The 25,737-nt window shown below is 38.5% G+C and overlaps 1 protein-coding gene across 2 annotated transcripts; it reads right to left on the reverse strand.

Annotated features, from left to right (window-relative positions):
• Positions 1–8: 8 nt before the first annotated feature.
• On the reverse strand, positions 9–22,237 carry sh3rf2 (SH3 domain containing ring finger 2). 2 transcript variants are annotated; one of them, XM_057350060.1, is made up of 12 exons: positions 22,005–22,237; positions 21,839–21,936; positions 21,343–21,745; positions 18,869–19,135; positions 18,322–18,417; positions 16,218–16,523; positions 4,875–4,996; positions 4,583–4,753; positions 3,758–3,999; positions 2,538–2,824; positions 2,104–2,402; positions 9–1,850 (listed from the first exon to the last, which is right to left on the reverse strand). In XM_057350060.1, the coding sequence occupies exons 3-12, from the start codon at positions 21,709–21,711 to the stop codon at positions 1,670–1,672; spliced, it is 2,340 nt and encodes a 779-aa protein (XP_057206043.1). In that variant the 5' UTR covers positions 21,712–21,745; positions 21,839–21,936; positions 22,005–22,237; the 3' UTR covers positions 9–1,669. The 2 variants fall into 2 exon arrangements, with proteins under 2 accessions (XP_057206043.1, XP_057206044.1); XM_057350061.1 differs by lacking the exon at positions 21,839–21,936.
• Positions 22,238–25,737: the final 3,500 nt, after the last annotated feature.

Raw genomic sequence — 25,737 nt, forward strand, 5'->3', positions numbered from 1 at the left:
AAGCATTTACATTTATTCATTTGGCAGACGCTTTTATCCAAAGCGACTTACAAGTAGGTGAGCATATAAACATTTTGTCAGCACGCTAAACAGTACCGTACAAGGACATCCTACTAGGAGGATTAAAGCTGGAGTATGCAAGGAAGAGAATTAACAAAAATATATATATTTTATTGGTTAGTCAAATAAAAGCATAAAGAGAATTCACATTCATGAGAATGAATAACAGCATGTCCCAAAAACAACAACAAAAAACTCACTAGCCACTTTCAAATCTCTTCTTAAAACATTTCATTTCAGGACTGCTTTTTATACAGTATTTTAATGTGCTGTTTTATTAATGTGTGATGTATTGTTTTGATTTGTTTTATTAATGTGTGATGTATTGTTTTATTATTGTTGTGCAGCGCTTTGAGAAAGAAACTTTTAATGGCACTATATAAAATAAACGTATTATTAATATTATCCCTCCACCAACTGTCCTATTGAATTAAAACACACAAATAAAGAGATACCGGAATCCTTTCAGTCCGTTATTACTATTATACGTTTAATAATTTTACATTGTTAAAGATAAAAGTTACTTTTTATTTATTTTTCAGGAAAGACCTGCTGAGGTTTTACACAACAAAACAATTCCACATATTGCGACGACAGGATTTTGTGCGTGAAAAGACAACCTTGAGTACTTCAGTCATCATTAGGGCAACGTCCAACAGTCATGTACGCTCATAGATTGCATTTCTAATCTCAGGATTGTCTTCCTTACCCCTCACACCTTTCAAAAGTGCAATCAGTGATTCAGCATCCAAAAAGGAACAATCGTCTTGTCAGAGCTGATCTGTTGAAGAAGAACTTTGTGTCAGGTGTGTGGATGAGACACAATGTGACACTCGGAATACACAACAACAGGCCAAACAGAATCTGTAGAATTCTGCAGAATTGAAACACCCATCATTCACAACGTTCTACACATCCCCACAATCCCCAACCATTACGTTGTTTTATTAACTTATTATTTCGGCATTTTATTATGCGTTTATCCATTAATAATATAATAGTCTCATATTTAGCCATACTTAAAGATCGGGTATCATGCCATGTCATGCATCCTGGCTTCTCATGCTTAACATGGTCAACTTGTTAAAAACGAGTTGGATGTATGACGTAGTATTTCTGTACTTGATACACTCCCCCAGCACTCCAAGTTTATTCTAATTCTGGATCCCTGTGTCGTCACAGTGATCCTATTCCTTTTATTTGGCAAAAGCAAAGACGAAAGAAAGAGCCCGCCCACGAGCCAACAGACGAGCGAGACCCGCTTACCACCAAGGTTATCTGCGCTGCGTCAAGACGGGCTGCGCTGCGGAAATAATCGTACAGCTGTATCTCTCTTTTATAAATTTGATCAAACTAAATAGTCTTCAAAGATACGACGTATGCAATACTACTGTAGGCACTCAAGATTAATATGAGATTGGCAGAAACTGTGATACACGATCTTTAAAAACATTATGCAGAATTCTGGACAGAAAATTCTGTCTCGGCCTGCGTTTAGGTACACAGGATGTTGTTGTTTTGGGTTTATTACACAACAGGCTAAACTGGTGCAACTCTAAACACAGCACTGGTCAAATAACATTTACACAACAGAAAGACTTTGGCACACTCAAAGGACTTTGTCCATTATCTCCAGTATGTTGTAGTGGAAAAGGCCTGTTTTTCCACTGATCTCCTGGGTTATGAGAACCCTTCCGTCTGGACGTGGTCTTTGAACAATCACGATCTCTCCTTCCGTCAACGTGAGCTCTGCATCCGTCTTCGCATTATACCCCTTCATAACCCTGTATCTGGAGAAAACAATATTAGTCAGTCAGACTGCATCAAACACCAGGATGTGCTACCCTAAAGCATCTCCAGTATTCTGCGAATTGTGAAAGGAAATGTTTTTCTGTTTAAAACACTGTTAGTCATTGCTTATCTCATTAAATCTCTGTCAATATCTGCTGCTAAATGTCAGATGCGAGGAAACAATTTCACAAAAGAGCACATTTGATCAGATAATGCAATACTTCCTCTTTACGGCATTTCAAGAAAGCTCACCTATTAGTGCTGGACTGGTGGTTTATTAGTACTGGTTTCATATTTAGTGAGAGGAAGTCCATGGCGGTATGATCTTGCCCTGTGCTCTTCCTGGTTGGAAGTGTTTTTTTGTCCTTAAGAACTAAAGTACTTCCATCCCGACCCAAAATAGCAGAGGGATTCCAGTGATCCAGACCTGAAATGCCAGGCTGAGAAGTGGGAACGTTATGTCCTGCGGACATTCCTAGTCCTGAAGGTGTCATCTTCGATGTTGCCTGAGGAGTGACCCGAGCATCCAGGAACCGCACTGATTTTACAAACTAAAAAACAAAGAACAAAACCGCACGCATATTCAAAATAAGGCCGATGTGATTGTGCATACAAAGAAATGGAAGACTGTTAAACATTTGATCTTCACAAGGAGTGACTCTTACTCCTAATACACTGGTTTTTACCTTCTCTGGATTGTGTTTGTGAGCATCTGGTTTAACCAGAATAGACTGAGGAGCATTGTTAGCTTCTTTCTGGATGGGATCTCTGGTTCCTGTTTGATATCCACCACCTGAGGGTGCTGTTCCTTCATGTGTCCAATGCTGCGTCTTGATGGGGTTTGAGAACAAACCATTTCTCCTTTTGGGGAGAACGGGCGAACGTCCGAAAGTATAGATCGTCCCCAGATCCTGAGGAGGGGGGTGAAGACTCTGGATGGAACTTGAATTGTAGCTTCCGTGGTGAGGCAACCCTAAAAAAACAAGCAGCCGTCAAGAACATCAGAGAAAACGAATACACCTGCCAAAATCCTAATAGTTTCCTTTTCATAAAGTATTCTGAATTTCAATTTTCTGTTGGAATATAACAAGTTATGCGTGAAGCCTTAGGAAAAGTAACAGGGCTGATGATGTTAACAGGACAATGATTAAAGGCCATGACCCTTGAAACAGATCACAAATGTTTTTTTGTTTTTTTAATATGTTGTTTACATTGATAACAATTTAAGCTTCTAACAATGTAACTAATAAATAAAACAGAGTTTTTCTGTAAGTCTAAAAATTATTTTTAATTTTTCAAATATAAAATTCATATTATTAATATTCAAATTATGTCTTTTTTATCAGAGCACTAGCTAAAAGAATGTTGATGGTATTACTAGTTTTTATTTGTGGAACTGTCCATTATTTTAAAAAGGAGTAGTTATTATTTTAATAGGAATGATAATAAAAATATGTTTTTTAATAATCTTTTAATAATGCATTAGGTAAACCACAATCTGAAAAATATGCCAAAGGGAATAAGGAGAAACCCCTAACTTTTGTATTTATATATAACGACAAAAAAACAAACCCAGTCAAAGTGTTATATAAAAACACTCACATACAATGCTTAAGGCTAGTCCCTGACAAAAATGAATGTTTGACCTGTCTTAACTGAATATACAGTAACTTGCCCTGAAATATCTTAAAATATATCAGTGCCATTGTTTTGTATGCACACCAGTAATGTATTCTTCCAATGCATTTTTATAAAAAAGCGACGTAAATATCGAAGGTATAGTCCTGGCTTAAGCTAAGCGGTGTCTGTGAAACCGGGCCTCAAATATACTGTGCCAGCTAAAAGAAACCTCATCGACTTCCCACGATAGAACAGATGCAGCGTGCTGAGGCTTGTTGTTTCTCACCTCTGTGTGAAGCGTGGATGGAGCGTCTTACTGTGGTCCAACCCTGCTTCCCGCCCATCTGAGGTGCTCTCCCGGCCCCGGCAGATGACATCACAGTCATTGTAGCTGAAGGGGCGTCGGCGTTTACTTTGTCTAGGGCCAGGACAACAGCCTGCGGCTTGTGTGGGGTGTGTCTTTTTGTTGAAACTGTGCTTGTATTAGGCAAGGCAGGTTTGGTTTGTTCGAGAAACCTTGCAGATGTTCTGAGAGAAAATCATTACATTATTATTGTAACCTTGATATTTAAACAGGACTGCCTTAAAACATGAAACTTCAGGAAATACTATTAACAAGACATCTACAGTGGCCCTAAAACTATTCATAGACTTAAAAATGTCTTCATGTCATTGCATTAGATCACATTAGAGACAACCAGGAAAATTGCCCAAGGCCTGTGACAGGTGGGGCTCACCATCTATGGTAAAGCTCATAGATGGTACACATTGGGCTTAAGCAAGAGTGCATCACACACAAATTATAGCAATAAGTGACAACCACAAATGGACAACACTAGAAGTTTTCTTAGTACTAACTACATACGTCAGCAGTGACGTTTGCTGGTTGTTGCTCAAACCATTTCCCCTGAAGTTCCCACAGGTGCCCTCTCAGAGTAACCTCAAGTGGTTGTCACTATGACTATGCACATGATCCACTAACACATGATAACCAAAAAAGAATCGAAATACTACATCAACGTATCGCACTTTCTTTACTATTTCACATATTTCTAGGCATGACAAATTCACTGATCTGAAAAAACTACATAGATATGCAGAATCTCCTCACCTGAGCACAGGTGCGACATAGTTGGCTGGCAGGATGCCTACTTTGCCTGTTCTGAGGGACAGTCCACGCAGCCAACCTTCTTTGAATTTCCCATAAACCCCCACCATTTCACCCTTCCTCAACTCCAGCTCTTCGGCGTGATGGGGCGTGTAGGAATACAACACCGCACATCTGAACACAACCACATATCATCAGGTTAAAAGCCGTATGACATGGAAATACATTTTGTGACTAATGTTTTTGGTCCATAGCAACAATTTGATTTGTTTTTTTTTTACTGTGCCACACTCACACACTGATGGAGAGCTGCTGGGTGGCAGACATCCTGCTCTCAGAGGGTGAAACGGGGGTCTGGGGGTTAATCAGAGCCATGGTGATGCTTGGCGGACTTTCACCGTTCATTTTTCTGTCTCCCTATTATAGTGAGAAAGAAAGTGGTAATTTACTTGTCTGCAGACATGAAAAACAACATGTAATCTTCTAAATATTAGTGAGCGGAAATACAATACTGTATAAGCTTTGTTAAAGTCCCAACGCATTTACAGTGTGACAACATCGTGTATTTTGCTGCTTTAAAACAGGTTCATATCCGAACAAGGTTCTTACAAACAATTGTAGGTACTCCTTCATGAATCACGTGGTTAATTATAACGTTACACCCTGCTTATTAAATAATCAAGCCATAAACAAAATAGCTATTATATAACAGATATTATGTAATATTATAAAACGGTCAGTTCTGGTCCTTGATTCTGATTGGCTGAGCTGAGTTCTAAGCCGTTATAAAATACCTCAATATATAACGGCTGACCACACCACATAGCCTAAATATCATTTTATTTACTTTATTTTATGAAACCTTGCTAAGCATATGGAATAACCGTTTTATAAAAGCAATAAGCCCCGCGAAGCAGTGGGTTACAGTGCATTTTATAACAGCTAAGGGCGTTGTGGCACGACGCGAAGCGGAGTGCCTAAAACCCCGTAGCTGTTATAAAATGCACTGTAACCCACTGCTTCTTGGGGTTTATTGCTTTAGTAACTACTATAACAGTTTGAAGTCCTAAAACTTTCATGGGTCAAAATTATTTAAAAAAAAGCATTATATTTGTAAAACAAGCTGTAAAAAAATGTAAAAAAGTTTACATCTTACAACAAGGTCTTGTGCATTAAGTAAGGGATAATGTACAGGCACAGTCAGGCAGCCGGTTGTTATCGCAGAAATAAGCCCCAACAGTGTGATCAGGACCCGCTTATTACACGGCTACTTGCCACATGAGAAAAAACTGGACGTGAAATGTGAATTTGAAATATTTTATTAGCTCATTATTACCGAATGCAGGAATGCTTCCACGAGGAAAAAACGTTTACTTTCGGTTTTAAGGTAAGAAACGACGTTCAAATGTCACGAACAGGCAATTTGGTTTAATCATTTGTAAATATAATGTCATATATGTTATTAAAAGACATTTTCATATTTAATTTGTCAAAATGATTTGCTGCATCCGGGTTACCGTGTGTTATTAGTTTTGGGAGGTTGTTAACTGGGAATAACTAACCTGCAAATGTCGCGACTGGCCAATCAGAATCAAGCATTCCAACGAGCCGTGTAATAACATTAGTTAATGCATTTGCTAACATAAAATAACAATAAACTATGTTTTTTACAGAATTTATTCATCTTTATAGATTGTAAATACAATTTTTAATTTTCATTCTTATACGTTAATTGTGCATTAAGTCATGTTAACAGACACAAGTTTTGATTTTAAAATGTATTTGTAAATATTGAAATTATAGTACATTATTTGTTCAAGTTAGCTTTAAATTTACTGTATTTAACTTGGTATTTGCTGTTTTTAATGTTAACATATGGAATCGTATTTGTACCTAAAAATGTACTTTTTTATTATTACCTTGAAAACAGTTCAGAAAATGGTTAGAAAGTAATGATGAATATTTTTCATTCATGTGTACTGCTGTAAGAAAATACTAATGACTTTGTGGTTATGCCCCTCAACATTTCAGTGTTGTGCAACTTTAATAACGTTTTAATATAAGGATTTATAAATATGAGTAATTAAACGGCCACAGTCAAGCATTTCCACCTTTTAATCACCTATAAGCGTAAAGCCTGAGACTCTCTTGCTATTGTGCAATTACAACTTGACAGTCCCATAAATTAACATGAAGTTTCGAGGTTAACTCGGGAGTTATTTTGGTAGCTCTCTTACATAATACCAAATTAAACATCTCTGACATTCAACGCAGAACTGACTCAGACAGAAAACCTGACTGAGGGGTCTGATAACAAACCACAAAGATTGAGACCATGGGCTAAGAAAAGACAGAGGTGGGCTGATGGAGAACTGAGTCTGGGCAGCTGAGTCATTAATCTTGCACTAACTGAAATCCAATCTAATATTAGAGCATTACAAAAGCATGATGAAACAAGAGAGCCATATGTAATTTTGACAATCTCCATGTCTCTCTAATACGCTTACACTTTTCTAAGAGAGTACAGGTGATTACAGTCTAGTTACACCAGCGCTGCCTTTGAAAGCCACAGAGTTTCACATGCATTACTGTGATGATGATGACTTCATCATCTCTTAAAAGAGCACAAGAACAGTCAGATGTCTTGAAGAAAGTTGTTTTAAAAGGCAGGTGAATCAGTACAAAATAAGTTTAAATGCTTTAAAATGAGAAAGACTGTAAATGAGACGTATCACAGAATGACTTGTGAAGAATGTCGCCCCTTTCTGATAGAAGCAGATGGTGAGACCAAAACTCTTGGCTTTTCATTTTGTTGAAACTGTTGAACTTGGGATTCAAAGTCCACCAGGAAAGCTGGTTCACTGGTCAGTCATTACATGAATACTATTGAGAACAATGGAGATTATAGATTTCAATTGTTCGCAGTGGTTCTCAAACTTTTTCGTTGTAAGGCCCCCTTTGTGTAGAGTGCATCACTTTGCGGCCCCCAAATAAAGACTTGTAATCTTAAATTTAATATTTTTATTTAAACAAAAACATATTCGGTTATACAATGCTGAAACATCAATTCTTTTGTCTGGTGGACTTATTTTTCTGATGTTTGATTGCATAAAATCTATGATCAATTTCTATATTTCATAAAATGCCACAAAACCTGTGGCCCCCTGGATCCATCTCGGGGCCCCCCAGGGGCCACGGCCCCCAGTTTGAGAACTACTGCTTTAGAGGCTAAGTTGACTCAAAAACAAAACTCATGACTATATGTATTTGGCAGAATGTCCTGGCTGTTCCTTAAAGTGAATTTAAATGAGTACTGGGGCTGTCAATTAAAGCTGCAATCTGTAACTTTTGGGGGGTTAAATATAAACAAAAATCAGTTACTGAGCAAGTACATAAAAAAATCTGTCAAAAATGTAACCTTACCTTACCCTAATTCAAAATGGTCAACTTGAAGAAATCATTTATAATTTGAGACTTTTGACTTCATTCGACTTCGACTCACATAAAGATATGTAAAGTAACCTGCAGTTTCATGTTACAAACAAAGATGGCGACTAAAAGGCAAACTATTTCATTTAAACAAATTAAATTGGTCCAAATTTGCATTTTCTTTCTGGTTTGGTTTGCTTTCACATGGCAACATTTCTAAAAGGACCAAAATCTTGTGCAGATAAATATTATTTTAGCATTATGAGTGCTACACTATTCTGTCGACTCGAGTGATTAAAGTTAATCTCACACATTGTGAACCTTTGTATTGTTTGGTGTTTGGTCGTTCTGAAATATTCAGTCAATATTTACTCACCCTCTTGTCTTTTCAAACCTGTATGATCTCCCACAGAGCACAAAACACAATATATTGAAGTAAGTTGGTAACCAAACAGCGCCGGCACACATTCACTTCTTTTGTACTGACACAAAACCAGTGCAAGTGAATGGGTGCCAGTAACAACATTCTTCAAAATATCTTAGTTTGTGTTCCGCGGAAGAATGTCAAACAGGTTTGAAATGCCAAGAGGGTGAGTAAACGATGACAGAATTTTCTTCTTTTTTTTAAATTGGGACATATCGGTTATGGGAGGCAAATCCTGCCAAATTTAAATAAACCGAACATTACGATGGATTCTATTGTGCTGAGAAAGATCGCTTTTTTTATGTTTTCTTAAAAGCAGTCACAGTGTAATGATGATAGCTTGCTCGGGTGCGGATGGTAATGTACAGTGTGAGTGCAGGTCAGCGGCGTAGTGGGGACAATCGCGCTCCGGCATGTTTCAGGGCACGCTAGAGATACGGACTCTCCAATGCTTTAGTTTGTTCGTCTGTTAACTTATCAGAGATGCAGTACACCACACAACAACTTTTCGGTATTGCACCAGGCACAGTCATCTTGATCATTGCAAAGCGCTAAGGCCAAGCGCCTGACAAGGTCTACACACGTTCGTTCGAATAAACGGATATGACGTTTTTGTGGGCGTTCCCAGTAATGCAGACGCTCGTCCACACCCACTAATTAACATGTAATTTGCATGACTGTGAACAAGAAAATGAAAACGAAAATGAAATAAAAGAGAAAATCAAATGAAAATCAAACTTTACATTTTAATTTGAATTGTGTCAGTATTATTGCGTGAACATTAATAAAACCTATAATAATAAAATGTTTTTACAATTTCTTTTTCACATTTGCCTTTTCATTTTCATATTGGCAGTCTTGCCTCGAGATTTTAGTGAAAATGAAATGTCAAATCACCAATTGCATTTTCTTTTTCAATTTGACAGGGACAACGCATTGTCAGTGTAAAAATGAAAATGAAAATAATTTCATGTTATTTTTCATTTTGGCACATATTGTGCACGCAGTTGTGTATAATGAAATTGCTAATCTGGTTTTCATTTTCATCGTTTAATTTATTTATTTAAATTTGGCAGGATTTGCCTCCCATAATCGGTGCATTAAACGGGCACCCTAAATTGTCATGAACGCGGACTTCCGGTTATGGCGCGCAGCCGTTAAGACGCACGAGGAGGGCTCGCTGCTTAATTTCTGTGGAAAACTCCTTTCAAAAGACCCAGATTTCTATGTAATCACTCGAAAGCTAATATAAAGAACTACGGGACGAAATGCCGCCAAAAGCTGTTAAAACGGGACAACAAGCAAAGCCACAGACACAAGTTGATGGAGATAAACTAGCGCAGGCTAGCAGTCAAGTGGATGAGGTGCAGATCGTTGCTAATGCCGCTACAAACGACGACATTTTAGGTGCAATCTGCTGTTTGAGGGCGGACTTTTCTAAACAAACTACCGACATGCTAGATGCTATAAAGGGCATAAAATCCGATTTAATGGCTTATTCCAAAAGAATAGGGGAGGCCGAGGAGAGAATCGCTCAAACCGAAGAAGACGTCACATCTCTCCAGCACAAAGTTAAAGAACTCGAAGGACTAACACTCTCTCTGCGTAATAAAGTACAAGATCTGGAAGATCGTGGAAGACGATCAAACTTGAGGCTGGTGGGCCTACCCGAAAAAACAGAGGGCTCTGACGTTTGCGCTTTCCTTGAAAATTGGCTCCCCAAACTTTTGAAAGACACTTACAACTGCGCGCCTGTTATCGAGCGAGCACACCGGATCGGACAAATCAACCCTAACCGCCCGACAGCCTCGCGACCGATCGTGATGAAGTTCCTGAACTACAAGGATAAAGAGAAATCTTTGAGAGCAGCAAGGAGACTTAAAGAACTGCGGTATGAAGGTCAACGAATCAGCCTGTTCCCGGATCCATCATCGGAGACTCGCCAGCAACAACGCCAATTTGACGGAGTAAAGGCGCAGCTCAGAGACAGGGGGATCCGTTACGGCATGATCTACCTGGCGAACCTGATAGTAACACGCTGAATGGCACCACATCTTTAAAGCAGTCCCTGCGGTAGAAGACTTTATCCGATCAATACGTGATACTGACTGAACATTGTAATGCAAAAGGGAATGGCGAACTTAGCTCCTGAATGTGATGTGCAATGAAGCAAAGGTAATGCTTAACGAAGTACATAATTACACAAAGTTTGTGAATCCAACTGGACTATAAAAGCACTAGAAGTTCTTGCCAGTTAGAATAGCGTTCCAAAATGTTATTTTTTTCTTTCTAATTAGTAAATAATGGGTTAATATGTCAGTGTATGAAGAGTTGAAGTAACGTTACAAGGTTCAGTATGATCCACTATATGAGCGGAAGTTAAAACTGTTACATTTCGGGTCCAATCTAGATTAATACTGGGCAGTGAGCCCATTGGGAATATAATAAAGGAAGGCCTGCGAAGTTTGCTCCATGTTATGGATCAAAGGTTGTTCGTAACTGAAGTTTGTTCTCTAGGGGTATACTCACGCTTCTCGATGGGGGGAATGCATAGTGGGTTGTTCTTTATTGTTTGCATTTATGGCTTTGTTGATATCGATGTTTCCTTTTTATTTTTTTCTATTATTTGTATTATTTTTTATGTTCTATTGTCTTTTCAGTTGCAGCAATGTATGCAGGACAAAGTAAAGTAATTAATGATTAAAAATTCAGAGATCAAAATAAGTAGTTGGAATATAAGAGGGTTGAATAATCTAGTAAAACTTAAACAAGTTTTGGGTAGACTGAAACAAATGAAATCAAATATTGTTTTCTTACAAGAAACACATCTGGTAAAAGATGATACCAGCAGAGTTACTAAGCGATGGCCGGGACAAGTTTACAATGCCTCTTTCACCTCTCGAGCTAGAGGAGTCATGATCCTTATTCATAAATCAATCCCATTTCAGTTAAGAGCACAATATATTGATCCTTTAGGGAGGTATATAATTCTCAATGGTACAATTTTAACAACACAAATTAATCTAATAAATATATATGCACCCAATTAAGACGACCCCAATTTCTATCAGAATTTGTTTCTCACAATATCATCACACAACGGGCACTACATAATAGGAGGAGACTACAACTGTGTACTTAACCCATATGACCGGTCTTTAGGAACAGGCAATACTCATCAACAGTCTAAAAAGGTAATTGAAAAGTATATGATAGATTTGAATTTAACTGAAATCTGGAGATACTGTACCTTAATCCTAACAAAAAAGAATTTTCTTGCTTTTCATATACCTATAAAACATTTTCAAGAATAGATTATTTTTTAATTTCCAATAGTCTAATTTCAAAAGTTTCTAAATGCTATTATGATAGTATCATACTGTCTGATCATGCCCCAATTACAGTAACAATTAAGATAAACAACCTCCCATTATCCCCTTTTAGATTTAGATTTCAAGCAAGATGGTTTCAAGATCCAGATTTTGTGAAATTTCTAGATACTAAAATAGACCAGTACTTTCTTGTAAATACAGACCAGACGACACTTCAGTGAAATGGGAGGCCTTTAAAGCCTATATAAGAGGAGAGATACTAAGCTATACTAGATATAAATCCAAAATATATTATACAGGATTGGAAAACCTAGAAAAGCAAATTAAAGCTTTAGAGCAACAACTCCATAATGTCCCTTTAAAGCACAAAGAAATTTTAGTACTTAAAGCCGAATATAATGAACTAACTACTAGCAAAATAGTAAACAATTTGTTATGGTTAAAACAATCTTATTATGATCAGGGCGAAAAACCTGGGAAACTACTTGCATGGAGAATTTAAAAAATACAAACAGATAGAAGCATTAACTCAATCACAGTTGATAACGGAGAGAACATTGTAGATCCAGGGGAAATAAATGATGTTTTGAATGCATATTATGAGAACCCATATAAATCTGAATACATAAACACCTTGGAAAAGCAAAACCCTTTTTTAGATAAACTTAAGTTCCCTGAATTATCAGAAGAGATTATGTGTGAATTGGATAGAAATCTAAGCATCGAAGAACTGCAAGAGGCACTACAGTGTATGAACAGTGGGAAAGCCCCTGGGCCTGATGGCCTTCCAGTAGAAATCTATAAAACATTTGCAGGAAAACTTATGCCACATTTACTCAACGTGTTCAACTAGTCGTTTGAAAATGGAATCCTACCCCCCTCATTAGGATCAGCACTTATAACTCTTGTATTAAAACCAGGCAAGCCGCCTAACGATAAATCATCCTATAGGCCAATATCTTTAATGTCTTGTGACACAAAAATACGTTGCAAGGCTTTATCTAATAGAATTGAAACATTTATACCCAACCTCATTATGAATGACCAAAATGGGTTTGTGCTTGGTAGACAAGCGTTTCATAATACACGTAGGGTTTTGAATATACTGTATAAAAAGCAGAATACCAAAGACCGTGCGATCCTGTCATTGGACGCTGAAAAAGCCTTTGACAGGATTGAATGGGGATACTATTTGAAACGCTTAAAAGATTTGGACTGGGGGATGGATACATTAAATGGATCAGGTTACTTTATAAGGAACCCCAGGCAGAAGTAATAACAAATAACCAAATCTCCAAGCCATTTGGTTTAAATAGAGGCACACGCCAGGGGTGCCCTCTGTCCCCCTTATTATTTTTACTTGCAGTTGAACCTCTTGTAATGGCAATTCGAAACAGTCATGATATAAAAGGTATAAAAATAGGAGAGAAGGAACATCGTCTATCGTTGTTTGCAGATGACATTGTAGTTTTTCTCACAAACCTGCAGACTTCTATCCCGGCACTAAACAACACACTAACAGAATTTAAAGCCTTTTCAGGTTATAAAATGAACAAGAACAAAAGCGCTCTACTATTTTTAAATGAAGATGAAAGGAGAAACCCTATGTACCATGGGCAATTCGCTAATGCTCCCGAAGGATTTACATATTTAGGTATTAAGGTAACTCCAAGTATAGATGAAGTCGTTTCAACTAATTACGACCCATTAGTAAAGAAAATCATGGACTCGCTCGAGAGGTGGAATGCATTACCCATTTCTATTATAGGACGCATAAATATCATAAAGATGTCAATTCTACCTAAATTCCTATATCTTTTTCAGTCAATCCCACTTCCACTACCAGCCTCTTTTTTTTCCACACTTAAGAAAATATTTACCAGATTTATTTGGAATAATAAACGCCCTCGATTACAATTGTCCCTTCTGTACTTGCCATATGACCGGGGAGGACTTAGAGTACCAAATATTAAACTTTATTATTGGGCTGCCCAACTTTGTGCAGCTACGCACTATTTCAAGATTTCAGACCCCTCCCCAGCATGGGTTGATTTGGAAAAAAATGAAATAGCAATCTCACTACAGAGCTATCTTTATTCTTCCCCAATTAAATCACTTAAAAAAAATACCAAAAACCCCTTTCTTAGAAATACTATATTGGTTTGGTACGAAGCACATGGATTTTTAGATGAAGATATTACATTATCAAGTTTTTCACCAATTTGGGGTAATACAAAATTCATACCTGGCAGAAATGATGTGGGATTTAAAAACTGGATGTGTAAAGGAGTTGGTCAAGTAAAAGACTTATACGAGGAAGGTACATTGATGTCATTTCAACAGCTGGTGAGAAAATATGGTCTTCCTCAGAAACACTTCTTCAAATATTTACAGGTCAGGAGCTTTCTGCACACCCAATTGAAAACCTACTTAGAACGCCCAATGTCAACCATTGAAAGCCACACTTTAAAACATTTAAAAGGAAAAGGCAATTTATCCTTATTTTATAACATACTTTTAGAGGGGTCAAAAGAAAACTCGTTATCTTACTTATCAGCATGGGAAAATGATCTCCAGGAAAACATTTCGAAAAAAGAATGGGAAGAATCATGTCTGTTTGCCCACACCCACAGCATTAATACAAGATGCAAACTACTGCAGTATAAGTGGCTTTTTAGGACATACATTACCCCTGTGACATTAAATAAATTCAATCCAAATATCCCTGACTGCTGTACAAAGTGCAAAGAAGAAATCGGTACACTTTATCATTGCGTGTGGGAATGTAGAGAGCTGCAAATAGTTTGGAAGGAAATTCTCAACTTGATTTGTCAGTTAATTGAAGAAAAAGTTCCCCTAGACCCCAAATTGTGTTTATTCCATATATACCCAATAAATCTGGTCGTAAATGCAAGACAACGCAAACTGATAGATTTTAGTTTACTTCAGGCCAAACGTGTCATGGCATTAAAATGGAAAGAGACTCGAAGACCCTCTCCTAATCAATGGATCAAGGAAATGTCCTGTAATCTTGTTTTGGAAAAACTGACATTTGTTCTTAAAGGGAAGATAAAAGACTTTTATAACATCTGGACTCCCTTTCTACATTTCTGCGATCAAGTTGACCTGATAGCAGAATAACTTGGAATTGTCAATTAAGGTTAAAGAACATTGAATTGCTGCAATTAATATTATTATTTTTTTTTATTTTATGATTTTTTTTTTTTTGTTACTACCGAGGTACCAATAGATTTTTCTTAACGTATAGATGTATTTATTTATGTAAAAGCTTTCATTTAGTTTTATTTTATGTAACATGTTATGTTATTTAACACCTTGTATGGTGTTTTTGTCTTGATGTTGGGGAAAAAACAATAAAAATTGTTGTGAAAAAAAAAAAATTGTCATGAACGCCAAACCTGACAAAACTAGGCTACGGAAGAGAGAAAACATTTCAAAACGAATTTTGCTCTGTTTCTACACAGTGCTATTTATTGTGTGGCTGTAAAGTTTCTTTAATGGTTCATTTTTGATCAACTTTAAGGCTTGACAGCTCCAGTCCCCGTTCAATTTCATTACAAAGCAAAGCTCAGACACCCACTTCTATCACACAGTGATAAGCTAGTCATACAGTTTTGGAATGACGAAGAGTTGCGTAAATGCAGATGCCGTTTCCATTTGGGTAAACTGGTGCTTTTAATATTTTCCTGCAAATCAAAAAGACACCGCTGAGTCAGAAACAGTGGGCATATTTCCTATGACTTCACCTGAAAAAACAAACAAACAAATAATGCAAACATCCAGTGTTAACTAGCCCCGGGCGGATGGCACCATGACTCCTCACTCCATCATGTGACGTCCCCCTCGCCTCCTATTAATGACACAGCTGATGGCAGGAGGAGTGAGAGAGAAAGTCACTGCTCGGTGGAGGGGACTGAGCGTTTCAACCAGATAAGAGAAAAGTGTTATGTAACCCATATGAGTCATGAGCTTGTAAGCTGTGACAGAGAACGGGGCATTTTTAGCTCTGGAGCTGCACCGACTCCCTCTCAAGATGAAAACAATCTTTTACGGACAGAGAACTCTTTTGTGAAAAGCCATACGGGCGAGAATCATTCAGTTACGACAAAACAGTCATGAATCACGCACATTAACAACGATTTCGAAACATTATGTTTGAGTTTGGCAAGAACACACTTCTTGCTTGTGATGAGATTCAAGCGAGAATGTTTTAACAGAGAGATTATTCATTAATACCTACAGTTTCTTTTCGATGCAGAAAACCACACACACACTGTAGCATAAACAAACTCTTGGCGTACCAAAATTAAAATCTCTGACTCATCACCTACTGTTGCCAAATCATAACACACGCATGACAAACAAGTCTCTGAGATTAACAAACAACCATTGTTCCCATAAAAACAATTGTGAGGCAAAAAGATGCACGCACCTTAGGCAAGTTTCTGCGAGAGCTCCTCAAATGTGGCTTGTTAAATGTGCCGAGATGTGGCGTCTTGTTGGAGGCGGAGTGTGCGCTGGAGCTGAAGTGAGGTGGCCGCTGGCTCTGGCTGCGGGGAGGATAGTTCAGGCTGTTCAGGAGACTGACATTCGGAGGCCTGGTTGACTTGTAAAACGGTCCAGAGAGCCGCCCGTGGGCGCGAGCATCCGCGTTAACCCAACCGCCGACCCGTGGGTGTGATTCCACAGAGTCCTTCCTTCTGTGTTTTTCCAGAAGCTTGTGCGCCGCTGGATTGGGCTATGGCGGGAGACACAAAGCCTGTTAAGAGGGTTTTTCCTGCCTGAAACACTTCACCCGCTGCGTCTCCGGCAGCAGAAAAGTGGTTTTAATCCCACCTGCTGCGCCAAACTTCTTATTCGGAGTGAAAGTGGCAGGCGTAGCTGCTGGTCTGAGGAGCGCAGCGGTAAGATGGACCGGTGCTGCACATGTGGGCATGAGTGACCCCCTCCCTCCCCGTCATGTGCTGCTCTGCCACCGAAGTAAAAGGACGCATTACTGTATCTTCACGCCTGGCTGGTCAGCTTTAGGATTCCAGAGTGGCGCCGAGTTAAGTGCTGAGAGGGAAGCTGGCTGTTTTATCAAACTAACCTCAGATATGATCCGGTGGAAAACATTCCCATCTGGAGTTGAATTATCTTGCACGTGCTTGTTATCAAGCATCATGAGTAGCTAATGACACCGTGAGAGCTAAGAGACGAAGTCCTTCTGTTCTAAATTTAACGTTGGCATTAAAGAAAAGATTATGAGAAACAGGTCGATCCTAAATAATGATGATGAATTCCTCACAAAAATAATTTATGATGCAATTTCAGATTATTATTATTGTATAGACCACTTCGGAACAATGCTGGTTCAGAAGAACTTCCCGTTTCAGTTTTTAACACTACACAAACTTTTGAACAAAATACAACCAACAGAACCGAATCAAAACGTTTATTGAATATATGTATGTAAGATGTAACAATAAAATAAATAAAAACGAAACCGGAAGTGCATCTGGACCACTGTTAACATCTAAAAACTCTTTGTCAAGTGCAAATGTACACTGCAAAAAAAAAAAAAAAAACATTTCTTACTAAGCCTTTTTGTCTTACTTGGTATTACAAATATCTACAGGTACAAAAATACATTTACTTGACAAGGATACCATAGTGAAAAATAAATACACTTAAATGTATTTGAAACACGTTTATTTCATGCTAAGTATACTGCAAATCCATCTACGCTTTATGTACTTAATAAAATACCATGCGATTGTACTTTTGGTATACTAAATTGGTATACTTAAAGTCTGCTAAATTGGAACAACTAATTTGTACTTAATGCACTTTAATTGTGCAGAAGTAAGGCTAAGGTACAACTAAAGATATCCTGAAGTATATTTGATTGTGCTAAAGTGGAACTATTGCAAGTATACTTCAAGTACAGGTAAATATCTCAATTAAAAAGACTGATATTCTTAAAAAAAAAATCACACATTAATATTAAGAAATGTGCATGGCGTACAAGTAGTACTCCAAATAAAGTTAACTAAAAATATTATAATAGTAAGTCTGAAGCGACATGTCAGTAAATACATGTTAATATATTTAACCTATACCTATTATGACAGAAATGTATTTTAAATGTATTGCTTTTTACTAGAGTACTAGTGAGATATTTCATCTTGTTTTATGAAAGATAATACCACCCTCGAGTTGTTCCAAATATAATTCCATATACATGTCTTTGTTCTGATGAACAGAGAAAGATATTTGGAAGAATGCTTGTAACCAAACAGTTGTTGGCCACCATTGACTACCATAGCAGGAAAAATGACAACGGTAGTCAAAAGTGTCCCAGAACGGTCTTCTTTCCTACATTCTTCAAAATATCTCATTTATCAAAATATCAGAATTTTCATTTTTGAGTGAACTGTTCCCTTAACAATGTTATTTTTTATTTTGTGGTGTAATACAGTAGGATCTGGACATTTCTCAAAGACATTAACACGATTGTAAAATGGTTAGCAATTAGTACTAAGAAACCCTCTTACCTCTGTAAACTGCAAGGGAAAAATCCCAACTTTGTCTCCAAGTTTTCCCTCAACCCAGTTTTCATCCACTTGTTTAATAAGAGTAATGCTGTCTCCCTGTGGGTCGAGAGAGATAAGCACATGTAAGGCTGGGTGTACAGGTGTCCCCCTGAAGAGTTTTACTCGGCTCATATGATTCAGAGTTGCAGGCATCAACCCTTTGTTACTGCAGGCCCATAACTCGCTTCAGACCCATTTGGACCATCTGCTCACCAAAAAAACCCCACTCCAATGGAATGTACTTTAATGAACATTGTGCCCGAGTCAAAACTGTTATATAATTCAAGTTCTGCAGTCTAAGTAACAACAGTGAAGCTACATTAAAGAGCCCAAAGCAAAGTTACATTTCTTTTCTTTGCTCATATTAGAAGCTAACTTTTTACTTTCAAATGCTCTTTTGAGTTCTCAGTTCTCCAAAATTCTGTATTTTAAGTTTACTTTGCATAGAAACCTTATGGTTTGTTCATTAAGAGAAGGTTGACATAAATAAGAAGACAGAGAGATTCACCTTGAAGAAGGTCAACCATTCCTTGCTGTCGTCAGGATGGAAATTGTTAGCATTGAAGTCGCACAGAGCTCTGCAGAAAGCCAAATGCTGCGGCCGCTCACCAACGACCTGAACCCCACTGACTGGAACCAGACCACAGCTCTCACTGGCTTCCCCATAATACCAGTTATCATCTAGTTTCCAGCGCAGATAAACGACATCGCCTGACTTCATTGTGAGCTCCCCAGGAGCATTACCCTGAAAGTCATATAAAGCTTGAGCCTGCACCTGAAATAGATGATCAAAACAGATGTTAAAAAGATGCCCGGGTGCTATTTTAATATAAACAGTCGCATAAAACTGCATTATTAGGATATTTTTGCTTTGTGACATTTTAATTGCATTTAGGCACCCCTCCCCCAATTACTATTTCATGCATTAAATGACTAGTATATTCTTTAACAACAACTTAAAAAATGTGATCTGGACGTGTTCTTTGGTTTACATCTTGATTTTTCTGCGACTGTATAGACGGTTTCAGCAGCAACAACATAAACAAACGTTATGTGGCCCAAACTTAACTTCCAGTGGACCTCTACAAAGAATCAAAAACTGTTGAGTAGTTTTGATGCAATTTAATATGCAATAAAATATTAATACTAATTAAAATATATTACATATGAAATAAATTGTTATAACCAAACACAGACCGGAAGAATACTTTGGGCCAGGCATCGTGGGTCCGGTAAAACCATCAATACTGTAACAAAAATATATGTTTATAAATATTTATATTTCTCCACTCTATTGATACTACATGCCGGTTGTTTAATGGAAATGTACTAACAACCGGCACGTGGTCTCCCTAGTGCCCAAAAGCATCCCTAACTTTTAAACAGAGCTACTGTTTGTTACTGCAAAGGCCTTTTAATCCACTGAAACTCAAAGCCACCGACCTACTTTAGCCAAACCAAAGCCCAGTTTGTTTCATTGATAAAACGTAACTGGACACATGGTTCTTTTAAATTGCAAAGAACAATTATATTACACTATAACTATAACTACTAGTAATTGCCTAAGTATAGCACAATAAAAAAAATCCTACTTACATAATCTTGGAATATAACACTTTGATAATATAAACAGTTTGTTAATACTTGCTATGCAGGTTTCTGGTTCCATTGTAGAAATAACTAAAGATCTTGTTCTGTTTGATGTAGACACAATGAAATCTGATACAGCTGGGCAGGTTTTAGCCTTTTTTGCCGCTTCAGCACAATAGCAGCATAATAATAATAACACTATACTACATCATAAAACGATTCCTCGAGTAATTCGAATACAAAAAATCATCGAGGCAAATGTTGTTGCCTCGAAGCCTCGTTTAATCCATTTAACTACAGTACACACGGAGCGCTGCGTTTCCCCACGGACCGTTATTACTGACGCACAGCCCGTTAAACTCTGTTCATGTTACAGGGCTCTCAAGTCTCACGCATTCACCGCGAGACACACGCATTTTAGTCTGTTCACACGCTCACACGTAACGTTATGTCTCATGCTGATAAATAACTGATAGCTTATTGAAATGGTGAACTGCTGTTTTACTTAGTTTTAGTCTATTTTGCGAGTGAAACTTGTTTTCCAGCTGCATTGAGTCTATCAAACTAAATTCGGACTAACGTTAGTGGATGCCGAATCCTGTTATTTACACATGCCATCTGTCTGTTCTGCGTGTCTGAGTGAATGAACTGCACTTTACGAGGACATGAACTTCATCTCCAGAGTTGCTCTGAGTTTATTTCACGAACATTTTACTGAGTGAAGCTAACACACTAAAAAAATAAGCATCTTCCGACGACCTGCCAAAATAAAAGTCTGGTTAACGCGGTATTTTTATGTGGACAAATGTATTACTATTTAATAGTAAAAAAAAGAAACTAAAACTAATTTAGATAAACTAAATGCATCATGCATACGCTGAAGTTAGTTGTTTACCTTTGAAATGATTCTTTCTATTTTTATTAATGTTTCTTATTTATACATTTGTATTAGGCCTACATTGCATTTTGAATGTAATATGGCAATGGAATGTACTAAATGGGTTTCGTTTTCACAGATATGAATGTATGCAATTTCAGCAATAAATGTTAATTTTTCTAAAAAGGAAACAAATTAGTTGTTCATTTTAAGAGACCCGTCTTATTTTCTCTTGTATATTTAGCATTGCTCTTTAATAAAGAAAAAATACTTATTATCCGAATACCCGATTAATCGATGGAAAATCAGTAGAATACTCGATTACTAAATCAATCGATAGCTGCAGCCCTACATCATAACCCCTAAAAGTGAAGACAGCCAGCAGGCCCGACTCGTGTGCACTTCACAAAAACACTAAGAGTAACTGTGAAAGGAGACAAAGATGTTTTTATGGTCTGAAGATTTCAAATCATTACTCACGGTCTAATGCAAAAAGTACCTGAAGTTCTTCTTACCCCCCGTGTGTTCTGGCCTTCTTTGGGCAACTGAAGGCGCAAATCCTGAATGTAACCGCACAACAGTTCCTCTTGGTCCGCCGAGCCCACGTATCTCCTCGATCTGTCCCTCGGTGTGCCCAGAGGACCCCCATCCTGGAGGCTGTCTAGAAGTCTGACCAACAGAGGGTTAGTGGGCAGCTCCTCCACTGATCCAGGAGCAGCAGCTCTGCATTCTGGGCAGCACATCTGCTGAGGAACCGATGCCTCGTGCTGCTGGAGGTATGTTTTACAGAATGTGTGCTGGCATGGCAAAACCTTGGCAGATGCGTCTAAAGGCTTCGTACATAGAGGACACTGCAACAGGTCGAGCACTGCCAGATCCTCCATCACACCATCACGACCTTACACTCCCGGTGCACACCTGTCAAACACCATCAGCTCACTTTACGCGATCATCACTCACATTACTGTTTAATCTAGGTGGAATTTCTAGAATTGCTATGATCAAAAATACCTTTATGATCTCATTTCATACGTGTATGCTTTCTAATAGCGCGAGTTACGTTACTGCACTTCCGTCAACACCTGCGCTGCGCATGACGTTGTACTCACCTGTGAACAGGTGTACAGTCAGACACGATGGTCATTAACCTTACACCTTATAAAATAATCAGATTTACCTTAAACATGCGTCGTTACATCCGACGTCGGATGACAAGTTACACGAATGACGTACGGAAACGTGTGACACGACGATCGGTCGAGCGAGCACGTGATCACATCTGCCTGGTTTTACGCGAAACGCCGTGAATATGAATGTACACGGGCTTTATTCGCGATTAAATATAGACATACCTCGATCTTGTATAAATAAAAAGGCAGAAAGAAGATGAAGGGAGCAGCTTTAAACTCGATTGTTGCGTCCAGGTGTCATCTTACACTTTCAATGACTTTGAGATTCAGCTCGAGTCGAGAATTGGGTTAAATGTCAGACCGGCGAAGATTTATGAGAGCACTGAGAACTGTACACTTATAAACAACTTCATATTTTTTGCACACATTTGAACATTGTATTGCTCGTGTATAATATAATGCACATAATGCATGCTGTACAACATAGCAGATGGGCACAACTGTATACAAATGCATAAAGTTGAAAAGTTATAAAACCGCGTCTTAGTTATAAATTTGTATGACTAAATTACATTGAAAGCAGTTACATGTTCGTTTAGTCAATGTAATCCTAGCGCCCTCTTGTGGTTTTAAGTGTTTTCAACGTGGCATTGCTTTATAGTTTCTGGATCATCAGATGCAACTTATCTTTTTGATTGTTGAAATTGCTTGTTAATTTTTTCCCATTAATAAATATATAAAACGTGACATGCACCGATTACTGAGAAGAAAAATCGTTTGATTTGACAGGTGATGAGATTTCTGGTTGTGATTAATGCAGTCTGAATGAGATCATGAATTATTGCCTAGTTTACATTGCAATGAAATATCTCAGACATGTCTTTTTAGTCTGTTGGATTTCCATTTCACACATCTCTTAAACCCCCAAGTCCCGTTAACATCTCACTGTTTTATTATTCATCTGCCTTTTGCACAAGTTCAGGACATGCACGTGCATGATGTGAATCCTTTATTTGGTTCGTAAGCCTGCAGAATATTTGTTCCTGATTTTTTCGAGATTCTTTCAAGAGGCAGATTATTTGTACATTTTTTATATGCTGTATTTTCACGTAGATGAATGTCAGGAATGTTAACAACCTAACAAAGCTCAACGTGTCACTTTGGTTGCTGTATGTGATCGTTGATGGGTGAAAAGTGTAGATTTACTTTAATCAGATACATCTTTTGGACTTGGCCAGCAGAGGGAGTAGTTTAGTAGTTAATGCACAACCAGCTCATTCTACGAGATTTCCTCACACAAGTCGACCATTGACTCAAAATAACCTTATTTTGTTCATTTAAGTTTTTATTTTTGTTGTTTGTTTGTTTTCAATCACTCATTCAGATTTGTTTTTTTCTCCACAATTTAAAGTAATAAGGTCATCTGAGTTCTTTGGGAATGGGTGTATGGGTGTTTATAGGCTTCCATTACACTCCATCAATTATTTATGAGTTGATTATATGACTTTTGTTTCCTGCCATTATTTCTGAGGGTTTGCATTCATCAAAATTGTCCACCCACATGTGGGCTACACTTCCTTTCCTCACTCAGCTAAAAAATAATTTACTCCTGTATACCTACTATATAGCTTGAACCAGTACATTTACATTTTACATTTAGTCATTTTGCAGACGCTTTTATTCAAAGCGACTTACAGATGAGGGAAACAATGGAAGCAATTGGAACAACATAAGGACAACAAAAAGCATAAGTGCAATAAAAGAAAACTGGTCTCATATAGCCTATCACAGTATACAGATCTACGGTTTTTTGTTGTTGTTGTTGAAAGAGTAGTAAAGAGATAGAAGTCAGAGCTGATCAGTCAGGTGTTGACGGAAGAGATGTGTTTTCAGACGGTTCTTAAAGATGGCTACAGAATCTGCTGATCTTGTAGCAGCGGGCAGATCATTCCATAAATGTGGAACCAATCCCGAGAAGGTACGTGAGAGAGATTTTTTACCTTTCTGGGCTAGCACCACAAGATGTCGTTCGTTTGCAGAGCGTAGGGATCTGGTGGGTATATAAGTCTGCATTAGCGAGTGAAGATAAGAGGGTGCCAAACCAGTGGTGGTCTTGTTGGCCAGGAGCAGAGTCTTGAATTTGATTCGAACGACTATAGGGAGCCAATGTAACTTAGTGAAGAGAGGAGTGACGTGCGCTCTCTTCGGTTCATTGAAGACCACTCTTGCCGCTGCATTCTGGATCATCTGTAGAGGTTTGGTTGTGCAAGCTGGAAGTCCAGCCAGTAGCGCATTGCAGTAGTCCAGTCTGGACAGAACAAGAGCCTGGACTAGGACTTGCGTAGCATGCTCGGATAGGAAAGGTCTAATTTTCCTAATATTGTAGAGGATGAATCTACAGGACCGGGTGGTGCTGGCAACCTGGGGTGCGTTTCCCGAACAATGACATAACTCGCTGGTTGACTACCATAGTATGATGGATCATTGGGGAAATTAACGATGTCGTTACGACTGTTTCCCGAAACCTATTAACTCTGTCAGAGATCAATCGTTTGAACCAATTTGGTTCAGCAATCTAGTTGATGACGCCATACAGGTGGTGGAGTAATGACGTCGTCTACTAATAAATACGTTCAGATCGAATTAATGTCAAATTCTTGCTGTAAATAACATACATTGCATTTAACGGCGACTTTAGTTATCCTATTTTGTTATCCGTTGTTTATATTTCACGATATTTCATTAATTCATATGTTTCCTCCTACATCTCTCCAGGGATTCCCCAGGGTCCTAGTGCACGTAAGTTCAGCGTATGCGCACTTTTATAAAAACAGCACTTGTATTTTCTTAAAGCAGTTCTGTTTTAGCAAGGTTCAGCTGCAGGTGATGGTCTTTCATCCAGAGCGAAATGTCAGCTAGGCATGCTGAAATGCGTGCAGAAACAGTCGAATCGTCAGGCTGAAATGACAGGTGGAGTTGTGTATCATCCGCATAGCAGTGATAGGAAAAGCCATGTTTCCGAATGACAGAGCCTAGGGATGTCATGTATATAGAAAATAGCAACGGACCAAGCACTGAGCCCTGAGGCACCCCTGTGTCGAGATGTTGGGACTCAGCGACCTCACCTCTCCAGGATACTCTAAATGACCTAACTGTGAGGTAAGAACTGAACCATTGTAGCACCTCTCCAGAGACACCCATAGCCTTGAGGGTCGACAGGAGTATGTGGTGGTTAACAGTGTCAAAGGCAGCAGACAGATCCAGTAGGATAAGTACAGATGAGTCTCAGGGCTTCAATGACAGAGAGCAAGCGCAGTCTCAGTGGAATGACCGCTCTTGAAACCAGACTGGTTGCTGTCCAGGAGGTTGTTCTGGGTGAGAAAGGATGAGAGCTGGTTACATACCACACGTTCAAGAGTTTTAGCAATGAAGGGGAGGAGTGATACCGGTCTGTAGTTCTCTAACAGTGCAGGATTAAGAGTGGGTTTCTTCAATAGCAGGGTAATACGGGACTCTTTGAAGACTGTGGGAAATGTACCAGTGGTGAGAGACGAGTTGATAATGTGGGTCAGAGCGGGAGCAACCGATGGAGAGATGGCCTGGAGGAGATGAGTGGGGACGGGATCTAGCGGGCAGGTTGTTGGGTGGTTAGAAGACATGACCTTGGAGACATCATCTTGAGATAGGAGAGAGAAAGAGGGGAATGAGCATGTGTCGGGGGTTTGGGCGTGAACAAGAGGTGGTGGCACAGAGAACTGACTGCTGATGGTGGTAGTTTTC

Source organism: Triplophysa rosa, linkage group LG13 (assembly GCF_024868665.1).
Source record: "Triplophysa rosa linkage group LG13, Trosa_1v2, whole genome shotgun sequence".
NCBI classification, from domain to species: Eukaryota; Metazoa; Chordata; class Actinopteri; order Cypriniformes; family Nemacheilidae; genus Triplophysa; species Triplophysa rosa.

Coding starts and splice junctions, on each gene's coding strand:
- sh3rf2 (XM_057350061.1), bottom strand. CDS start 21,711: ATGGAGGATCTGGCAGTGCTCGACCTGTTGCAGTGTCCTCTATGTACG. Junction 19,136..21,342: donor AAGGCCAGAACACACGGGGG/GTAAGAAGAACT, acceptor CATCTATTTCAG/GTGCAGGCTCAAGCTTTATA. Junction 2,825..3,757: donor CATCCACGCTTCACACAGAG/GTGAGAAACAAC, acceptor TTGTTTTTTTAG/GGTTGCCTCACCACGGAAGC.